The sequence below is a fragment of the Macaca mulatta genome, chromosome 8 (genome assembly GCF_049350105.2).
Source record: "Macaca mulatta isolate MMU2019108-1 chromosome 8, T2T-MMU8v2.0, whole genome shotgun sequence".
Classification (NCBI taxonomy): domain Eukaryota; kingdom Metazoa; phylum Chordata; class Mammalia; order Primates; family Cercopithecidae; genus Macaca; species Macaca mulatta.
This window is the reverse complement of record NC_133413.1, coordinates 154,431,692-154,449,848: the sequence shown is the minus strand read 5'-3', so window position 1 is coordinate 154,449,848 and position 18,157 is coordinate 154,431,692. Positions and strand designations below refer to the sequence as shown.

The 18,157-nt window shown below is 64.9% G+C and overlaps 2 protein-coding genes across 10 annotated transcripts; one reads left to right on the top strand and one right to left on the bottom strand.

The window, feature by feature from the left end:
• Positions 1–1,567: 1,567 nt before the first annotated feature.
• Positions 1,568–13,993, top strand: OPLAH (5-oxoprolinase, ATP-hydrolysing). Of its 6 annotated transcripts, none has more exons than XM_077944401.1 (27): positions 1,568–1,724; positions 4,938–5,161; positions 5,233–5,424; positions 5,950–6,049; positions 6,133–6,256; positions 6,337–6,532; positions 6,848–7,013; positions 7,104–7,242; positions 7,319–7,386; positions 7,529–7,794; positions 7,922–8,034; positions 8,125–8,295; positions 8,481–8,618; positions 8,713–8,851; positions 8,977–9,089; positions 9,298–9,449; positions 10,060–10,220; positions 10,378–10,479; positions 10,556–10,730; positions 11,895–12,079; positions 12,159–12,305; positions 12,387–12,521; positions 12,684–12,833; positions 12,955–13,112; positions 13,205–13,365; positions 13,455–13,552; positions 13,787–13,993. In XM_077944401.1, the coding sequence occupies exons 2-27, from the start codon at positions 4,991–4,993 to the stop codon at positions 13,931–13,933; spliced, it is 3,867 nt and encodes a 1,288-aa protein (XP_077800527.1). In that variant the 5' UTR covers positions 1,568–1,724; positions 4,938–4,990; the 3' UTR covers positions 13,934–13,993. The 6 variants fall into 6 exon arrangements, with proteins under 6 accessions (XP_077800527.1, XP_015001734.3, XP_077800526.1 ...); XM_015146248.3 differs by lacking the exon at positions 1,568–1,724 and adding an exon at positions 4,362–4,402 and having other exon boundaries at positions 4,947–5,161; XM_077944400.1 differs by lacking the exon at positions 1,568–1,724 and adding an exon at positions 4,362–4,402 and having other exon boundaries at positions 4,947–5,161; positions 10,556–10,754; positions 11,805–12,079.
• SMPD5 (sphingomyelin phosphodiesterase 5) lies at positions 13,616–17,376 on the bottom strand. 4 transcript variants are annotated; one of them, XR_013397541.1, is made up of 7 exons: positions 17,228–17,376; positions 15,298–16,300; positions 15,139–15,211; positions 14,759–14,899; positions 14,594–14,639; positions 14,213–14,503; positions 13,616–14,142 (listed from the first exon to the last, which is right to left on the bottom strand). XR_013397541.1 is itself a non-coding variant. In XM_077944571.1 (7 exons), the coding sequence occupies exons 4-7, from the start codon at positions 14,625–14,627 to the stop codon at positions 14,053–14,055; spliced, it is 333 nt and encodes a 110-aa protein (XP_077800697.1). In that variant the 5' UTR covers positions 14,628–14,899; positions 15,139–15,211; positions 15,298–16,300; positions 17,228–17,364; the 3' UTR covers positions 13,616–14,052. The 4 variants fall into 4 exon arrangements, 2 of the variants coding, with proteins under 2 accessions (XP_077800697.1, XP_077800698.1); XM_077944571.1 differs by having other exon boundaries at positions 14,213–14,348; positions 14,431–14,503; positions 14,594–14,899; positions 17,228–17,364; XM_077944572.1 differs by lacking the exon at positions 17,228–17,376 and having other exon boundaries at positions 14,213–14,348; positions 14,431–14,503; positions 15,298–15,790.
• Positions 17,377–18,157: the final 781 nt, after the last annotated feature.

The following is an 18,157-nucleotide window of genomic DNA, read 5'->3' as shown; positions in this document are numbered from 1 at the left end:
AGGGGTGCTGCCCCCACTCGCAAAGGTGAGGGGCCCTGCGATGGCTTCACTCAAGGAGCCACAGGGAAGGGAGCATGAGAATCCCAGGAGAGTCTACAAATCAGCAAGTGGAAACTAGACCCATCAAACAAGCAAAAGAGAAAAATGATGTAAACTACATAATAATCATAACGTAAGAAAAAGCCAGAAAACCAAAGTAACCGTGCAGAGGTGTCCCTTTAAAGACAGATTGGATAGAAGAAGAAAGTCCTTCATATGATCTAAAATGCAAGCCTACTGTCACCATTGAGGGTGGCTCCCCTGTCCCTGGGGAGGTCTGTCTTTAGGTCCTGGTCCTCAGCCTCTGGTGGGCTACCTGCCCCATCCCCTTCCTTGAGGTTATGGCCCAGATGTGGTGCCTCCTCCAGGGCACCTGCCTGCTTGCTGCGACCTCCATGTGACAATACCAGGGCCCTCTCCCCCCAGAAACAGGCCCAGCCTCCCTTGTGGCAGCTCCAGCACTGCCTGGTGCATCCCTTTGCCTTCAGCCCCCTCCTATGCTCTCCTAGTGTGTTCTCAGCTGGCTCTGCCCCTGTAGCCCTGACCTGCCCTGGTTGCTGCTGTCCAGCTCCTGCTGTTGCTGGGCCCCATCCTGCAGGGCAGCCACACACCCACCTTTCTCGATCCCTTCAGATGCTGTGCCAACCGTGACTGCCCAGATACCATACCCAGTTGCCTTGACCCATGTCCTGGCATGGCCAGGCCTGCAGGCTGTGACTGGTGGCCAGTGGGCAGTCAGATGGGTGAGTGCAGAGGCTTGAATCCCATATCCCTTCTCCCACAACACACTTGGGCTTGGCTGGCCCAAAAAAGCGTCCATCTTCTAGGAGGAGGATTCCTGGAGGGAGCCAGAGACTTGGGACAGTTCTGGGCACCCACTGGTCATTTGGCCCGTAGGGGACCGGAGGTCAGAGGTCAGGCCAACCCTGCCACGGGGGTGATCGGAACTGCTGGGTCCTGACCCTGAAGGCCTGGAATGTGGCTGAAGCCTGGGGGCAGGGGCAGCCGCTGACCTCACAATGGCAGGGTCTATTGTCCTCAGCTGGCCCGCTGGCCCCCGCCAGCTGCCGCCCCTGGCTGCCAGGCATGTCCCTCCTCAGCAGCTATGAGGGCCTGCGGCAGGAGATCCAGCGGCTGGCACAGGAGAACGAAGAGCTGCGGCGGCTGGTGCAGCTCATCCAGGAGAACCAGGAGCTGAAGCTGGTGCTCAGGAACCGTAGCAGCAGCCTGGGCTTCTGCAGCTCCGGGTTCCTGGCTGAGGTGGCTGCCAGTCCCCGGCCGCTCAGGCGGAGAACAATCAAATTCAAGAATGCTGAGAGAGGTGGGCTGTACCGGGGCCCCAAGACTCTGTGGAGCTGGGCAAACCTGCTGGGTGCTGCGGGGCATCTAGAGCAAAGCCAGGGCCCTGGGGCTCTTTCAGGACGTGCAGCAGGGAGAAGGTGCCAGGTCTGGGAAAGTGACCTCTGAGCAGAGCCTGAGCGGGCAAGGGAGCTGCAAGGCTAGGGCGTGGCTTTCCAGGCCCGGGGAACAGCCTGTGCCAGGCCCTGAGGTGGGTGCAAGTTGGCTGTGCCTGAAGCTGTCAGAGCCGCCGCAGTGGCAGACTCTTCTCCCAGCCCTCTGTTCTTCGGTGGTGGGGACAGCCACAGCCCTGGCGGAACATGATGGAAGCCTGGCCCGGGGTGCAGGTGTGAGAAGTAGCGGCTCTGTGTTCTGAAGGTGGACGTAACAGGACGTCTGGCAGAGTGGGTGTGGGGATGAGAATGGGGCCGGGTGCAGGAGCTGCTGCTGGAGTGGGCCAGTGGTAGGTGGCCTGGGGCCTGGTTTTGGGACGTGTCTGGCCATGCAGTCAGAGGCACCACTAGAGACTAGGGGCCAGGCCATCCTGCAGGCCTGGAGCTGCCTCTGGTCGCCGTGGAGGGGCTGCATGGCATTGCCAAGGGGAAGCTGGGACCCACCAACATCGAGGGACAGAGATAAAGGCCCAGTGGGGCAGGAGGCAGGTGGGGGTGGGGGTGGGGGCAGGCAGGTGGGGCAGCCAGGGGAGGCCTGAGCCTAGGGTGGGTGGGAGTTGGCCTTCGTTGGTCTGCCCCTGAGATGTGCAGTGGAGTGGGGTCAGGAGAGCCCCAGATGCAGGCAGAGGTGGGAGGTGGACACCTGGAGGTGCACAGCAGTGGGGTGCCCCTGGGGAGCATGGGGACAGGCCCTTAGAGGGTGCATCTGTGAGTGGATAGCACAGGCCCCTAGAGTGAACAGAGGGGCGAGGGGGTGGCTGGGGATGGTGGTGGGCAGTGAGAGAGTCTGGGGTCTGCAGCATAGGCCTGGCGGGCAACCTGCGTGCGTACAGGGTGGCAGATGGTGGGGGCGTGGGTGGGTGGGGTGTGGGAATCTCTCCTGATAGATCCTGGGCTGAGAGGCTGTGCTGGGGACAGGTGGAAACCAGAAGGCAGGGCAGTCCCACAGGAGTATGGGCTGGCTGGGGCGAGGCTGTGTGGCTGGTGGGGAGGGTCCTGGGCTGAAGTGGGGTTGCTGACCAGAGCTGCTTCCCAGGGACTGCTCAGAGCAGGCAGGTGGGGCTCCTGCACGTGGGCATGGCATGATCATCTGGGGCCTCAGCTGGGCCTCAGGATGGGGAAGGCACTAGGAGATCTGTGGGCATGGGGTCTGGGGGTGACATCACAGCGGGCACCCGCCACTCAGAGGGCAGTCATCCGGACATGAGCAGCAGCCCATCCACGGGGAGGGGGTCCTGAGTGCCTGATCCTGGGCCCCATCCCTGTCTATGGGGAGCTGGAGTCCACGGCCCTTGGCACAAATGTGAGAGGAAAGGGGTCCCAATCCAGACCCCAAAGAGGGTTCTTGCATTTCTTGAAAGAAAGAATTCAGGGCGAGTGCCTACAGTGAAAGCACGTTTATTAAGAAAGTAGAGGAATAAAGAATGGCTACTCCATGGACAGCAGCCCCGAGGGCTGCTGGTTGCCCTCTTTTCTTTGAGACGGAGTCTCGCTCTGTTGCCAGGCTGGAGTACGGTGGAGTACTGCAAGCTCCACCTCCCAGGTTCAAGCGATTCTCCTGCCTTAGCCTCTTGAGTAGCTGGGATTACAGGCGTGTGCCACCACACCCGGCTAATTTTTGTATTTTTAGTAGAGACGGGTTTCACCATGTTGGCCAGGATGGTGTTGAACTACTGACCCTGTGATCTGCACACTTCAGCCTCCCAAAGTGCTGGGATTACAGGCACGAGCCACCGTCTCGGGCCAGTTGCCCATTTTTATGGTTATTTCTTGATGATATGCTAAACGAGGGGTGGATTATTAGTGCCTCCCCTTTCTAGACCATATAGGGTAACTTCCTGCCGTTGCTGTGGCCCTTGTAAACTGTCATGGCGCTGGGGGGAGTGTAGGACGATGGTTTTGGTGGGTTTGGCCAGCTTCTTTACTGCAACCTGTTTTATCAGATACAGGTTTTTTTTTGTTGTTGTTTTTTGTTTTTGAGACGGAGTCTCGCCCCTCGCTCTGTTGCCCAGGCTGGAGTGCAGTTGCACGATCTGTGCTCACTGCAGCCTCTGCCTCCCAGGTTCCAGCGATTCTCCTGCCTCAGCCTCCCAGTAGCTGAGATTACAGGCACATGCCATATGCCCGACTAATTTTTGTATTTTTAGTAGAGACGGGGTTTCAACCATGTTGGCCAGGCTGGGAGATACAGGTTTTTATGACCTGTATCTTGTGCTGACCTCCTATCTCATCCTGTGACTCAGAATGCATTAATCGTCTGGGAATGCAGCCCAGTAGGTTTCCCCCTCATTTTATCCAGCTCCTATTCAAGATGGAGTTGCTCTGGTTCACACGCCTCTGACACAAGGAGGGCTGGAGGGGAGGGAGACCCGGTGAAGAGGGCCAGAGATACCGCACAGGAGGGGCCCGCGGGGCCGGGAGCGGGGCTGGTAGAGAAAGCCGCAGGGCCTCCTTCCCTTTCCTGTCTGTGCTTCAATGCCCCCTCACACGGGGAACGACGTCCGCCAGTGGGAAGCCCTGCTGTGGCCCGGGCTGCCAGCTCCCCTTGCCCGGGACACCTGGAGGTGGGATCCCGGGGCGCCCACGCTCGGCGAGCCCAGGCCCGGCGCTGGAGCCCCGAGGGCCGCAGAGCCAAGGTGCCCTTGAGCCGGCGCGGGCGGCCTGGGAAGGCGCAGGGCGAGGACAGAGGCGCGGGGGGCGGACCGGGCCTGACGCAACCGCGAGTGCCGGGACCAGTGGCGCGGGGGGCGGGTCCCGCAGGCTCCTCCCCGAGGCGAGGCTGGTGCGGGCAGGGCCGCTGGGAGCGCAGCCAGAGCCGACCGCGAGCCACCGAGCCGGAGCCGAGCGCCCAGGTGGGACCTGCGCAGGGCGGCCTCCCCTCCTCAGCCCCTTCCCCGCTGCCTCCCGGGCCGCTACTCACGCGTCCCCGCCTCGGGCCGCCCTGTCGGTGCTCAGGCTCCGTCCAGTCCCCGGGCCCACCTGGCTTGGGCCGAAGGTCGAGCAAAGAGGGAAGTGGGGTCCCCCGGCCAGCTCGCCCCAAACGCCCTCCCCGCACTCCCGTGCCTCTTTCGTGCTGAGGGACCCCCCTCCGAGGGCTCCAGGGTCCAGCGTCGCCCCCACCTCCCGTGCCTGCTCCACTGCCTGGGTTTCAGCCCAATCCAGGGCCCAGAGAAGCGCGATGCGGGGCATGGGGGCATCAGGCCCTTGACCCCCGGCCAGGGTCTCGCTGGGGCCCAGGCTGCCCTCGGAGCTGGGCCTGCTGCTCTGGCTCTGCCCAGAGTCGTGCCCGTGGGTCTCTCCCTCAGGAATCCCCCGCACGCGCAGGGCAGGGCTGGGGAACCTCTAGTCCCACTCGCAGGTGAGCCCGGACTGACCGCCTCTGTCTAGTTTTTCCAGGGCTACCAGCTGAAGAGCTCCTGTGGGATCCCAGCCCCACCACCATGGGCAGCCCTGAGGGCCGCTTCCACTTTGCCATCGACCGTGGGGGTACCTTCACAGACGTCTTTGCCCAGTGCCCAGGGGGTCAGGTGCGGGTCTTAAAACTGCTCTCAGAAGACCCTGCCAACTATGCAGATGCACCAACTGAAGGGATCCGCCGCATTCTGGAGCAGGTGGGCCAGGCCGGAGCGGGTGGACAGGGACCCCACGGCCAGAAACACCACACTGACCACGTGGTCCCCAGGAGGCCGGCATGCTCCTGCCCCGGGACCGGCCGCTGGACTCCAGTCATATCGCCAGTATCCGCATGGGCACCACAGTGGCCACCAATGCACTGCTGGAGCGGAAGGGGGAACGGGTGGCGCTGCTGGTGACACGTGGCTTCCGAGACCTGCTGCACATTGGCACCCAAGCCCGCGGGGACCTCTTTGACCTGGTGAGCTCCTTGCTGGCTGGGGACCAGGGTGTGTGGCATCCACCCCCCAGGGATGCCTTGACCCTGTGGGGAGAGCAGTTGTTGGATTAGTGATGGCTCATGGGCACCAGCTGACAAAGAAAGAGGAAGCTCCAGGAATTCTCAGTGGGACCCGAAGTTCCCCTAGCCCTTGGAGTGGGCACAGGATGCCCTGTTCCTGCCTGCCACCATGCCCGCCCTGGACGCTGGCATGGGGCCACCCAAGCTAGCCCTGTTCAGGCAGGGGAGGGTGGAACCTCTGCACCTACTGCTGCATTTCCGGAAGAAGCTGCCTCCGTGGGGGTGGAACAGTTGGCTGCACTCAGCTGCCTAGGGGGTGGAGAGCTGCCCCCTGGGTGAGCCTTGCTGGGGCTGCCAGGTATGACTGTCCTGAGCCTGCCAACCTGCCTGTTGGGACATAACCACTCGCCTGTACCACACACCCACACGGTACCCTGGCATGCACCCCTGGGCCTGGGCCTTTTCTGAGCCTCTGCCTGCCCCCAGACTGTGCCCATGCCCGAGGTGCTGTATGAAGAGGTGCTGGAGGTGGACGAACGCGTGGTGCTGCACCGTGGAGAGGCAGGCACCGGGACGCCTGTCAAGGGTGTGTGTGCTGTCGCTGGTGTGGGAGCTGGGGCCGGAGGGTCCTGCTGGCCTGTGACGGGGCCTCCTGGGCTTTTCTGGCAGGCCGCACGGGGGACCTGCTGGACGTGCAGCAGCCTGTGGACCTGGGGACCCTGCGTGGAAAGCTGGAGGGGCTGCTGTCTCGAGGCATCCGCAGCCTGGCCGTGGTGCTCATGCATTCGTACACGTGAGTGAGGTGGGCTGTGGGCCGCGGGAGCAGGTGCTGGGCCTGGTGGGAGACGAGGTGCCACTGGGTTTTTGTCATAGGTGGGCCCAGCACGAGCAGCAGGTGGGTGCGCTGGCCCGGGAGTTGGGCTTCTCGCACGTGTCACTGTCCTCGGAGGCCATGCCCATGGTGCGCATCGTCCCTCGGGGGCACACGGCCTGTGCCGATGCCTACCTCACACCTGCCATCCAACGCTACGTCCAGGGCTTCCGCCGTGGCTTCCAGGGCCAACTTAAGGTGAGGCCATGAGGCCCCTCCACCACCCACGCCTGGGCCTGGGCCTGGGCCTCGGCCTGCCCAGCCCATCATGGCCCACCTGCTGCCGGCTCACAGCCCCTCGTGGCACACCTGCTGCCCGCTCATAGCCCCTTGTGGCGCACCTGCTGCCCGCTCACCTCATGGCCCACCTGCTGCTCGCACACAGCCCCTTGTGGCGCACCTGCTGCCCGCTCACAGCCCCTTGTGGCGCACCTGCTGCCCGCTCACAGCCCCTTGTGGCGCACCTGCTGCCCGCTCACAGCCCCTTGTGGCGCACCTGCTGCCCGCTCACAGGACGTGCAGGTGTTGTTCATGCGCTCTGATGGCGGCCTGGCGCCCATGGACGCCTTCGGCGGCTCCCGTGCTGTGCTCTCGGGCCCGGCCGGCGGTGTGGTGGGCTACTCAGCAACCACGTACCAGCAGGAGGGTGGCCAGCCTGTCATCGGCTTTGACATGGGAGGTATGAGGGCTGAGGGCTGGGGTCTCGGGGAGGCCCCGCTGCTGGGCCCCTGGGTCTTTAAGCGACCCACCAGCACCCCACCCCTGCCAGGCACGTCCACGGATGTGAGCCGCTACGCTGGGGAGTTCGAGCATGTCTTTGAGGCCACCACAGCTGGCGTCACCCTTCAGGCCCCGCAGCTGGACATCAACACCGTGGCAGCGGGAGGGGGTTCCCGCCTCTTCTTCAGGTCAGCTCTCCTGCTTCCCAGGCCAGGACCCCAGCCCTGTCTGCCTCCTCACGTCCAACCCCAGCCCTTCCCCTAGGTCTGGCCTCTTTGTGGTTGGGCCCGAGTCAGCAGGAGCCCACCCGGGACCCGCCTGCTACCGCAAAGGTAAGAGTCAGGATCTGCCTGGCCTGGCCTTGCCCTCCGCTTGCTGCCCCAGGCCCAGCCCCTCCCATCAGCCCTATCCCTGCCGCCTGCTCCTGCTCCGCTGCCTCCAGCCCCCAAGCCCCACATCCTGTCCACCTCCCAGGGGGCCCCGTGACAGTGACGGATGCTAATCTGGTCCTGGGTCGCCTGCTGCCTGCCTCCTTCCCTTGCATTTTTGGGCCGGGAGAGGACCAACCACTTTCCCCCGAGGCCTCCCGCAAAGCCCTGGAGGCTGTGGCCACTGAGGTCAACAGCTTCCTGACCAACGGGCCCTGCCCGGCCTCCCCGCTGAGCCTGGAGGAGGTAGCCATGGGGTTTGTGCGCGTGGCCAACGAGGCCATGTGCCGGCCCATCCGTGCACTCACGCAGGTACGTCCACCTCTGCTCTCCCGCCTGTCCTGCCCCCAGCCCTGCTCCCTGCCCCACGCCTCCTGCTCAGGCGGGGGGCTGGATGGGGTAGGGTAGGAGAGCCCACTGACCCCTTCTGTCTCCCTAGGCAAGAGGTCATGACCCCTCAGCCCATGTGCTGGCCTGCTTTGGGGGAGCTGGTGGGCAGCATGCATGTGCCATTGCCCGGGCCCTGGGCATGGACACCGTGCACATCCACAGGTGGGCCTAGGTGTGGGTGCACGGAGATGCGTGTGATCTGCACTGGCTTGGGAGGTGGCCCCCCTATTGCCACGCTGCCCATCCCTGCAGGCACAGTGGGTTGCTGTCGGCCCTGGGGCTGGCCCTGGCTGACGTGGTGCACGAGGCACAGGAGCCCTGCTCCCTGCTCTACGCGCCTGAGACCTTCATGCAGCTGGACCAGAGGCTGAGCCGCCTGGAGGAGCAGTGTGTGGATGCCCTGCAGGCCCAGGGCTTCCCCAGGTGGGCTCCCAGGGTGCCCTGGACAGAGGGCTTACGTTGTCCCCCTTGGTGGGTTTTCTGCCTGATGACTTCCCAGGTGGTCCCGGGGTGCGCGAGAAACAGAACAGGTGTCCTTGCCGGGCGCTGGGTGGGGTGGGGGGCAGGGCAGGGGGTTTGGTGTGAGTGTCCCCAACCACCTGCTGCAGGTCCCAGATCAGCACTGAGAGCTTCCTGCACCTGCGCTACCGGGGCACCGACTGTGCCCTGATGGTGTCTGCCCACCAGCACCCAGCCACAGCCCGCTCGCCCCGTGCGGGGGACTTCGGGGCAGCCTTCGTGGAGCGGTACGTGAGTTTGCCAACTCCGGATCCCTGGCAAAGGGCCTTCCTGTCTGGCCACCTCACGTTGACTACTCCTTGGGCCCCGTGGGGAGTGCAGGTACATGAGGGAGTTTGGCTTTGTCATCCCTGAGCGGCCAGTGGTCGTGGACGATGTGCGAGTGAGGGGCACTGGCCGCAGTGGTCTTCGCCTCGAGGATGCCCCCAAAGCCCAGACCGGGCCTCCCCGGGTGGACAAGGTTGGTGGTCCTGCCCGTACCAGCCTGACAGCACCCATGGGGCACTGGGATGGGGACCAAGCCCTGTGAGAGGCATCGGGGAGGGTGCTGGGCCCGGGTGCTGCACTCACCCACACCCTCTGCAGATGACCCAGTGCTACTTTGAGGGGGGCTACCAGGAGACCCCTGTGTACCTGCTGGGAGAGCTGGGCTATGGGCACAAGCTCCATGGGCCCTGCCTCATCATCGACAGTAACAGGTGGGCTGAGGTCCAACCAGGGTGGAGGATATGGAGGGGTCAACCATGGGGCCCCTGGTGCAGGGTTCTCTGGCCCAAGGCTGCAGGGGCCTGCAGGACTCTGTATCCTACCATCGTTGGGGTGTCCCCTGGCCTGGGGCTGTGGCATCTCTGGTTGGAGGGGTGTCGTCTGGCTCCATGCAGACCCTCTGTGCCCTCTGCTCCCTAGCACCATCCTGGTGGAGCCAGGTTGCCAGGCAGAGGTGACCGAGACAGGGGACATCCGCATCTCTGTGGGGGCCGAAGTCCCTGGCACAATGGGCACCCAACTGGACCCTATCCAGCTGTCCATCTTCTCACACCGCTTCATGAGCATTGCTGGTGAGTGGCCGTGGCCAGGTTCCCTGCTGCCTGGCTCCCTGTGGGATGAGGCGCCGGCTGTGTCATGGGGTGGCTGGCAGGGCTGTGCCCAAAGGGAGAGGCAGAAGCAGGACCCCCTGGTGACGGGGCAGGCAGTGTGGCTGCAGCACTGGCATGGTGCAGTTGGCCATGAGAACAAGCCTTGGGCAAGGAGGACACCTTCCCCCTCTTACCTGCAGCCATGTGATCCGGGGAGTGAACTTCTAGCTAAGGATGAGATACTGAGGGCAGCACAGGGAACCCATCTGTGCAGGGTCAGGCCAGCGGCTTGCTGGGAGCCCAGGGGTCAAGAGCCTAGGAACCAGGTTCTTGCTGTGCCAGGCAGGGTGGGAGGGTCGAGGAGTGGCACTGGGTTCTTGCTGGGGGCTCCAGGCGGGACTGGGGAGGAAGGTGGTGTCCTTTACATAGGCTAAGACATGTGGCCAAGTGGGCACACGGTCACCTTGGTCTTCCCCAGGAAAAAGCTGCTGGGTTCTGGGTTTGAGCCCCGGTGGTTCCTGTTCCTTCCTTTCCTGGGGCCATGCTGTGGGTGGATGGGGCCAGCAGGCATCTGGTCACTTTGTGCTCCCAGAGCAGATGGGCCGCATCCTGCAGCGCACAGCCATCTCCACCAACATCAAGGAGCGCCTCGACTTTTCCTGTGCTCTCTTTGGGCCCGATGGGGGGCTGGTGTCCAATGCCCCCCACATCCCTGTGCACCTGGGTGCCATGCAGGAGACGGTGCAGTTCCAGGTGCGGTGGACCCTCCCCCGCCTTCCTACCCCTCCCTCACCTCACCCTGCCACCCCTCCCTCGCCTCACCCTTCCATCCCCCTCCCTCACCCTCCACCCCACCCCACTCTGGCCCCTGCTCCACTGTGCCCACTCTGCACCCATTTCCTGGTTTCAGATCCAGCACCTGGGGGCTGATCTCCACCCTGGTGACGTGCTACTGAGCAACCATCCCAGTGCCGGGGGCAGCCACCTGCCAGACCTGACTGTTATCACACCGGTGAGGGGTGCTGCCCACCTGCCTCTGCTGGGGCAGGGGTGGCCGACGTAGCTGACCGTGGCTTTCCACCCGCTAGGTGTTTTGGCCGGGTCAGACGCGGCCTGTTTTCTATGTGGCCAGCCGAGGGCACCATGCAGACATTGGCGGCATCACACCAGGCTCCATGCCCCCCCACTCCACCACGCTGCAACAGGAGGGTGCCGTCTTTCTGTCCTTCAAACTCGTCCAGGGGGGTGTCTTCCAAGAGGAGGGTGAGTGGGGTGGGGTGGGGTGGGGTGGGCCTTCTGCATTCTGGGACACATGGCCACTGCTGGCAAGCAGGCCTGGCTGGACCGTGGGATGCAGCCCATAGACCCAGGCCTGCCTTGAGGCTGGGAGGAGATAGGTGGTTACCGCAAAGGGCAACTGCAGATCGGATCCCAGGAGCTGAGAGGAATGCAGCCTGGGCCCAGGAAGGCCTCCTGAGGGGTGGTTTTGTGGGTGGAGAGTTAGCCAAGACGTGGAGGGTCAGGGTGCTGGAGGGAGAGAAGCCTGTTTCAAGGTGGGTGGCTGCTTGTGTGTGCAGTCATACTGGGTGGAGTCTGCAGAGAAACAGCAAGGCAGGGGCAGGGGCAGGGCCCAAAGGCCCCTGTAGTGTTTTCTGGGCCTAGGTCTGAGTCACTGGGTGGTGGGTGGCCGTGAAGGGCTTTCAGCTGGTCCTGCACTAATCTCCCACTGTGCCCACGTGCAGAGAGGATGCGGGGCCTGAGAGTGGCCTGGAGGCTGGGGGACAAGAGTGGGGGCAGCTGCAGTTGCCCTGGATGATGCTGAGTCTTGGGCTGAGTGGAGGGTGAGGGTGGAGGGTGGGGGACTGTTTTGGATGTGGAAGGAAGTGGGTATTTGGAGGGATTTGGGAGAGGGGGCCAGGGGTCAAGTTTGGGCAGCTGGAGGTGGAGGCCCTGGCACTGAGCAGTGGCAGGAAAGGTGGGATGGAGGCTGCAGCAGTGCCTGTGGTGGGGGTAGGGGTAGGAAGGCAGGGAAAACAAGCCCTGGTCTGAGGCTGCAGGTCTGGGAGCCCAGGGGAAGTGGCGTGGCCGGGGTGGAGGGTGGGTGTAATGGAACCACAGGCTGTTCTGGTGTTGAGGACACAAATAGAGTGGCCCATTTCCGGCTGCTGCCTTGATCAGTGTGAGCTGGGGGCAGGGGGTGTGGACCACAGAGGGACATGTGCAGGCACACTGCAGAGGGCCCTGTGGCTGCCTCAGAGAGGACCCTGAGCCAGGCTCAAGGGCAGGAGCTTTCCTGAGGTGGGGAGCAGTCCCAGGCCAGACCTCACTGCTTTCTAGGGGCCAGAGACCTTGTCTGGATTTGGGAAACCTGGGTTGGGGGTGCAGACAGGGTTGGCCAGGGGCTCAGTGATGACACTGTCCATCCAGCGGTGACTGAGGCCCTGCGGGCGCCAGGCAAGGTCCCCAACTGTAGCGGAACCAGAAACCTGCACGACAACCTGTCGGACCTCCGTGCCCAGGTGGCAGCCAACCAGAAGGGCATCCAGCTGGTGGGGGAGCTCATTGGGCAGTACGGCCTGGACGTGGTGCAGGCCTACATGGGCCATATTCAGGTGGGCCTGGGCACAGGAGTGTGGGCAGCAGGGCCATCCTGCAGGTGGCCTGGCTGCCACTGATCCTGCTCCCTGCCAGGCGAACGCTGAGCTGGCCGTGCGCGACATGTTGCGTGCCTTTGGAACCTCCCGGCAGGCCCGGGGCCTGCCCCTGGAGGTGTCCTCGGAAGACCACATGGATGACGGTTCTCCTATCCGCCTTCGCGTGCAGATCAACCTGAGTCAGGTGGGCCGCAGGGATGGCGCTTCTGGGCGGCAGGGGCATGGCGCAGCTGCTGACTGCCTCTCTCTTCCCTCCGGTGCGCAGGGCAGCGCTGTGTTTGACTTCAGCGGCACTGGGCCGGAGGTGTTCGGTAATCTCAACGCACCGCGGGCCATAACCCTGTCCGCCCTCATCTACTGCCTGCGCTGTCTGGTGGGCCGCGACATCCCGCTCAACCAGGTTCGCAGGGGTGTGTGAGCGAGGGCGGGCCCCAGCCCGAGGTCACCCTGAGTGCGCCTCCGGGCCCAGCCACGGACTGACCCCATGGGTGTTGGGGCGCGGAGGTGCTATTTCTCTTGGAGCCCACCCCAAGAGCCCCTGAGAGCCGCCCTCCCCGCACAGGGCTGCCTGGCGCCAGTGCGCATAGTGATTCCCCAAGGCTCCATCCTGGACCCGTCGCCCGAGGCGGCCGTGGTGGGCGGCAACGTGCTCACGTCGCAGCGCGTGGTGGATGTCATCCTGGGGGCCTTTGGGGCCTGCGCCGCCTCCCAGGTGCGGGGGCGGGGTGAGCGCGGTCGGGGGCGGGCCGGGTGGGCAGGCTGGAGTAGGAGTGGGCGGGCGAGGTGGGGACGCCCCGCCCCAGCCCAGCGCAGCGACCGAGTGCTCTCGCCAGGGCTGCATGAACAACGTGACGCTGGGCAACGCCCACATGGGCTACTACGAGACGGTGGCAGGCGGCGCGGGCGCGGGTCCCAGCTGGCATGGGCGCAGCGGCGTGCACAGCCATATGACCAACACGCGCATCACCGACCCTGAAATCCTGGAGAGCCGGTGAGCGGGGTGCGCGGAGCCTGGGGAGCGCGACCGGGTGGGAGCCGGGGCTCGGCCACACTAAGTCTTCGCCCTTGTCCTCGCCCTCACAGGTACCCGGTCATCCTGCGCCGCTTCGAGCTGCGGCGGGGCTCGGGGGGCAGAGGCCGCTTCCGGGGCGGCGACGGTGTCACCCGCGAGCTGGTCTTTCGGGAGGAGGCGCTGCTGTCAGTGCTGACCGAGCGCCGCGCCTTCCGGCCCTACGGGCTCCACGGTGAGCGGGTCCCCAGCCCTCGCGGCCCTCCCTGCCCCCGCCCCCGCCCCCGCCGCGTGTCCCTCTGGACTCCTCGCCTCCCTCCCCAGGGGGCGAGCCCGGTGCCCGCGGCCTAAACCTGCTGATACGCAAAAACGGCCGGACGGTGAATCTGGGCGGCAAGACGTCGGTGACCGTGTACCCTGGGGTAAGGGCCATGGCCTGTCCTGTCCCTCTCCTCTCCCGGCCCCATCCCACAGACGGGGAACAGTTGCAGACATGACCAGAGGCCGAGTTTAATCTGGCCCCCGAAGGAAAGGGGGCGCGTACCAGGCCTCTGTGGTCCCTGGGGGTGGGTGATGGATGCTGCCCTGTGGGGAGGGGACTGTGCAGGTGACAGGGAGGGGCCACAACTGCGCTGAGCCCGTACCCCCCCCAACAGGATGTGTTCTGTCTCCACACGCCCGGCGGCGGTGGCTATGGGGACCCAGAGGACCCCGCCCCACCGCCGGGGTCACCCCCTCAAGCACCGGCCTTTCCCGAGCACGGCAGCGTCTATGAGTACCGCCGTGCCCAGGAGGCCGTGTGAAGGTCCTGCAATAAAGATGCCTTAAGTCACCCGGTTCTGGGGACGCAGCTACGGCGCCTAGTTCGTGCTCCGAGTCGTGTCTGTGCGCGCCGGCTGCACGCCTGTCATCTGTGCCTGCCTTAGGACACCCAGACTCGGAGCTGCAGGTTCACTACCAGGTGGTCCGTGACCCCCCCCAGGGCGGTACTGAACGTCACCTGCTCCACCTCCTGGGGGCGGGAATCAGGTTGAGGGTCGTCCCAGCGCCGCAGGCCCAGCCACCCGGGCCCTGGCACTCACTGGGCTCAGCAGGCCCCCAGGAACTCCGCAGTACGTGATGTAGTCCAGGTGCTGACCCCTCCAGGGCTTAGCTCGGCGGCTTCTGCCGGGAGGGCCGGCCAGGTAGAGGTGGCGCCCTTTCTCCTGCTCCAGGGTCCTGGAAGGGGGCGGTGTCACCAAGGCCAGGGCCCCTTTGCGCGCTTCAGGCGGGCAGTGCCTACCTCCAGGTCGCCATTCACCGCCTCAGCATCTCGGGGGAGGAGGCCACGGAGTGGTGGAGCACGGAGCTGCGCAGTGCGGTCCCTGGGGGATCTGGGGGAGGGAGGCATCAGCCAGAGCCTCGGCCGACAGCGCTCCCCAGGTCCACTCCCCGCTCTGGTACCCTCCCCCCAAGCACGATACCCAGGGCCCAGGGCTGCTCTTGGCGCGTGCCCATCCGGCAGGGGTCCTGGAAGCGGCAGAAGAGCTTGTGCTGCTGCTGCAGCGCAGAGAGAGGCTGGAGCGCGGTGGGCGGGGCCGGGCCTCCTGGCTCCGCCCCTGCCTCCCTGCCCTCCCCTCTTGCTGGACCTTTCGAGAAGTTATCGAAGTTTAGGTCGCCCAGGAGCACGCGTAAAGCCACGACCCCTCCACTTTGTTCGCTCTCGGCCTCAAACTTCTCGGCTCAGTCCAGCAGCAGCGTCAGCTGTTTGCTGCCCAAGGGCCCGTCCTCTGTGCGGGGAAGGGGGGTGGGGTGGGCTCGGCTCCAGATTCGGACCCGCATCTTGGACAGTCAGCTCCCGGCTCCCCAGTTCCTGATCTGTGAGCCCGACAGGCACCTCTCAGGAATTCCCATGCCTGGGGCAGTGAACATAGGGCGGGAGTTGGGGGCGGGGTGCAGGTGAATGTAGGGATCAGTAGCCGCCACGGAGAGGCGGGACCTGTTCTGAGGACCCACCCGCAGGGCTCACCAGCCAGTGCTTGCAAGTGCGTGCAGTGCAGGAATCCCACGATGTGGCGCCCGTCCAGGCTGCCCAGCTGCGCCTGCAACACCACGGAGGGCCCCAGCTTCCCTCGCCTTCTTGGCTGAACCCCGCCCCCTCTGTGCTCTGGGCGGGGTAGGCCAGTACCTGTGTGGACAGTAGTCCCTTGGAGGCCAGCGTGTCCTCGCCACGCGCGTGGGGGAAGCAACGGAAGGTGGCGCACAGCAGCGGGTAGCGCGAGGCCAGCAGCAGCCCGCTGTCCAGTAGCTTGAGGTGCGGCCCGGTCTGTAGGCCAAGTGTGCCGACGTCCTACAGCACCGGGCCCAGGTTGGGCGTCAGGCGATTCACCAAGTGACGAGCTGCGCGCAAATCGAATACCTCCTGCAGACACACAACGTCCAGACCCACGGGCAGCGAGGCCACCAGCGTCCCACGCGGCGCCCTGGGCCACAGTTGGCTGCAGTCCGTAGCCCTATAGAGCGCGGCGCCAATGGCCTCAGCCGGTCGCTGGCTGTGTGGCAGGTTGCTGAAGCGCGACAGCCTGTCCAGGAGCAGGCACAGATTGGCCATGAGGAAGATGAAGCAGCGCCCGGGTTCGGCAGGCGGGCGCCAGAGCGCGGGCGGCGCCCAGCACAGCGGAGGGGGGCGGTAGCAGAAGGGGCGGCGCCAAACCTGCAGCGCCAGCCAGAGTGGCAGGCGGGTCAGCGCCAAGGGCAGGCCGACCACCACCAGCAGCAGCAGCAGCGCCACGAGGCCGCTCGCCCCCCTTCTCAGCCATCCCAGGCTGATCGGGCTCGCCGTTGGTGCACAGCAGCCCAGCAGCTGGTCCAGGGCCCAGTAGGCCGGGGAGAGCAGCTCGTGGGCCAAGCCGTGGAGGGCGTGCAAAGCCGGGTGCGGGAAGGGTGAGGGCCGCAGGGCGTCAGTCGCCCGGGGCCAGTTGGGCGGGGATTGCATGGTACACCTAACTCTTCGGCCGCGGGGCGCCGGGGAGACTCATTGGCTTCCAGAGGACAAGCTGACTTGTCGGTGCATCAGCGCGAGCTGCGGGGGAGTCACAGGGGTGAAGGCCGCGTGGCACAGCGTGTGCGCAAAGCCGGTGAGGTGCTGACCCAGCGAGCCTGGCGGAGGCGCGGGCGTAGGCAGCGGGGCGCTTCAGAAAGAAAACCCGAAAGGGACCTGATCTCAAATCCCCACCCTGGATCCTCCTTGCCCCGCCCTATACACCCGCGAAGGTCACACAGGGAACCTGTGAGGTCCGCCCAACGCAAGCGGGATCGGGATGCAGCCTGCGGCAAGTGGAGGACGACCGTTCTTGAGTGCGGGCTGCGCAGGGCTGGTGAGGAGCAAACAGTGTGCTCTGCCCCCTGCTCCCCTGTACCCGCCCCCACGCAGGTCAGCATGGAATAAGTCGGGTACTCCGGCTGCCCAGACGGCAGAATCCACCCCACCCGCTACGCGTGTCTCTGCGGCCCGGTGGTGTCGGGCGCCTGAGTTCAAAGACCTGACACCTAAGGAGGGATGGACTCCCGCCTAGCGCCCCACAAAGTCCCCCAAAAGGCCAGCCCGCAGTGGTGATGGCCCTGTGGCCCTACCCCATGGAGCTTCCAATCTAAGGAGAGGGACTGTTGGTTCTGCCCTGCGCGTAGCTCTGCTGCTGCACGCGAGCCAGACGGAAGCGTTTCCCCATTCTCCCCATTCGTGGAGCGCTCTGGCATACCCTCAGGAGCTTCCAGGACAGGATGGCCGGTAGCTCCCAGGCTCTGCTCGCCTCCCACCTTTCTAATTGGGCCTGTGAACCAGCACACACTCTCCCGGTCAGCTGGGTGCAAGCGTCTCTTAAATAGCCCTGGGAGTTGGCAGGGAGGTGGAGAGGCTTCTGGCAGAGCTCTTCCCTGCCCTTCCCAGGGACCAAGAGGCTGGGTGTCTGGTTGGATTCCCTGGAGGCCTGGGAGTGGGGAGGGCAGAGGCAGGAAGCTCAGCAGCCCAGGCATCCTCGGAGGGCCTGGCACACCCTGCATACCCGCTCCTTCCCTGGACTCCTTACTGGTTGCTGAAAGATTCCCATTGGAACTCAGACCTTGTGGGTCCACTGTTGCCTCGTGCTATCCTCTCTGTCTGGCAAGCACTGGTGCCCCAGGATCCTCCTCAGTTGGGGTTTCGATCTCCCTCCCATTGCAGCCAGCCTCCTTGCCTTCCTGCCTGCAGACTTGCTCCTGTCTCACCCTGTGGTGTGGGCCCCTCTGCGCTTTCCTACACTGCGCTTCTCCCCTCCCATGTCTTCCTCCCCAGGGACTTCCCATCCTGGCCGGCTCCCTCAGCTTCCTGCACTCTCCACAAGCCCTTCCCAGCACCCCATCTGCCCTTAGTGCACTGTGGGAGGCCCCTGGCCTGCCCCCAAATCCTGCTTGTGCTCCTCAGCTCCTGCAGCAGGTGGTGTCTGCCCTTGCCAGCTCTGAATCCCTCTCAAAGTCTCCAGGACCTGTGGGATGGCCTTGGGTGTCTTGGGAAGGGGCTGCCACTTCGCTGGGCTGCCCCATGCCCAGGTTGGGGTGAGGATGCTTTCTCCTGGCTCTTCTCCCTTGAATGTCCTCTTGTCCTCAAGGCCTGGAAGACTGCCCCCCTCCACCCCTCACCCAGCCCCGGCCTAGTATGGAGGCAGGGATCCCACACCCACATCCTTGTCTCCTCCCACCTCTGCCAGCTCCGTGCCCCTCACCACTGCGGCAGGCACAGAGCCACAGCCCTTCCCTCCCCGCTCCACCCCTTCCTGGTTCCTACCCTTCCCCATCCAGGTCCCAGGAGCTCCCACTGCTCTCAGTGCCATGGGAGGGGAGCCTGGGGGCCTTCAGACCAACCCCTCGCAGACCACTGCTGAGCCTTGGCCTCTCGGGCTCTCGCAGAGGGTCCAGGATGGGCATTGACCTCCAGGGCAGGCAGGGCTGAAGGGGCACGGTGCAGGGGCCTGGTGAGCCACCTCAGAGGAGGCAGCACCACCCAGGAGTGCTGG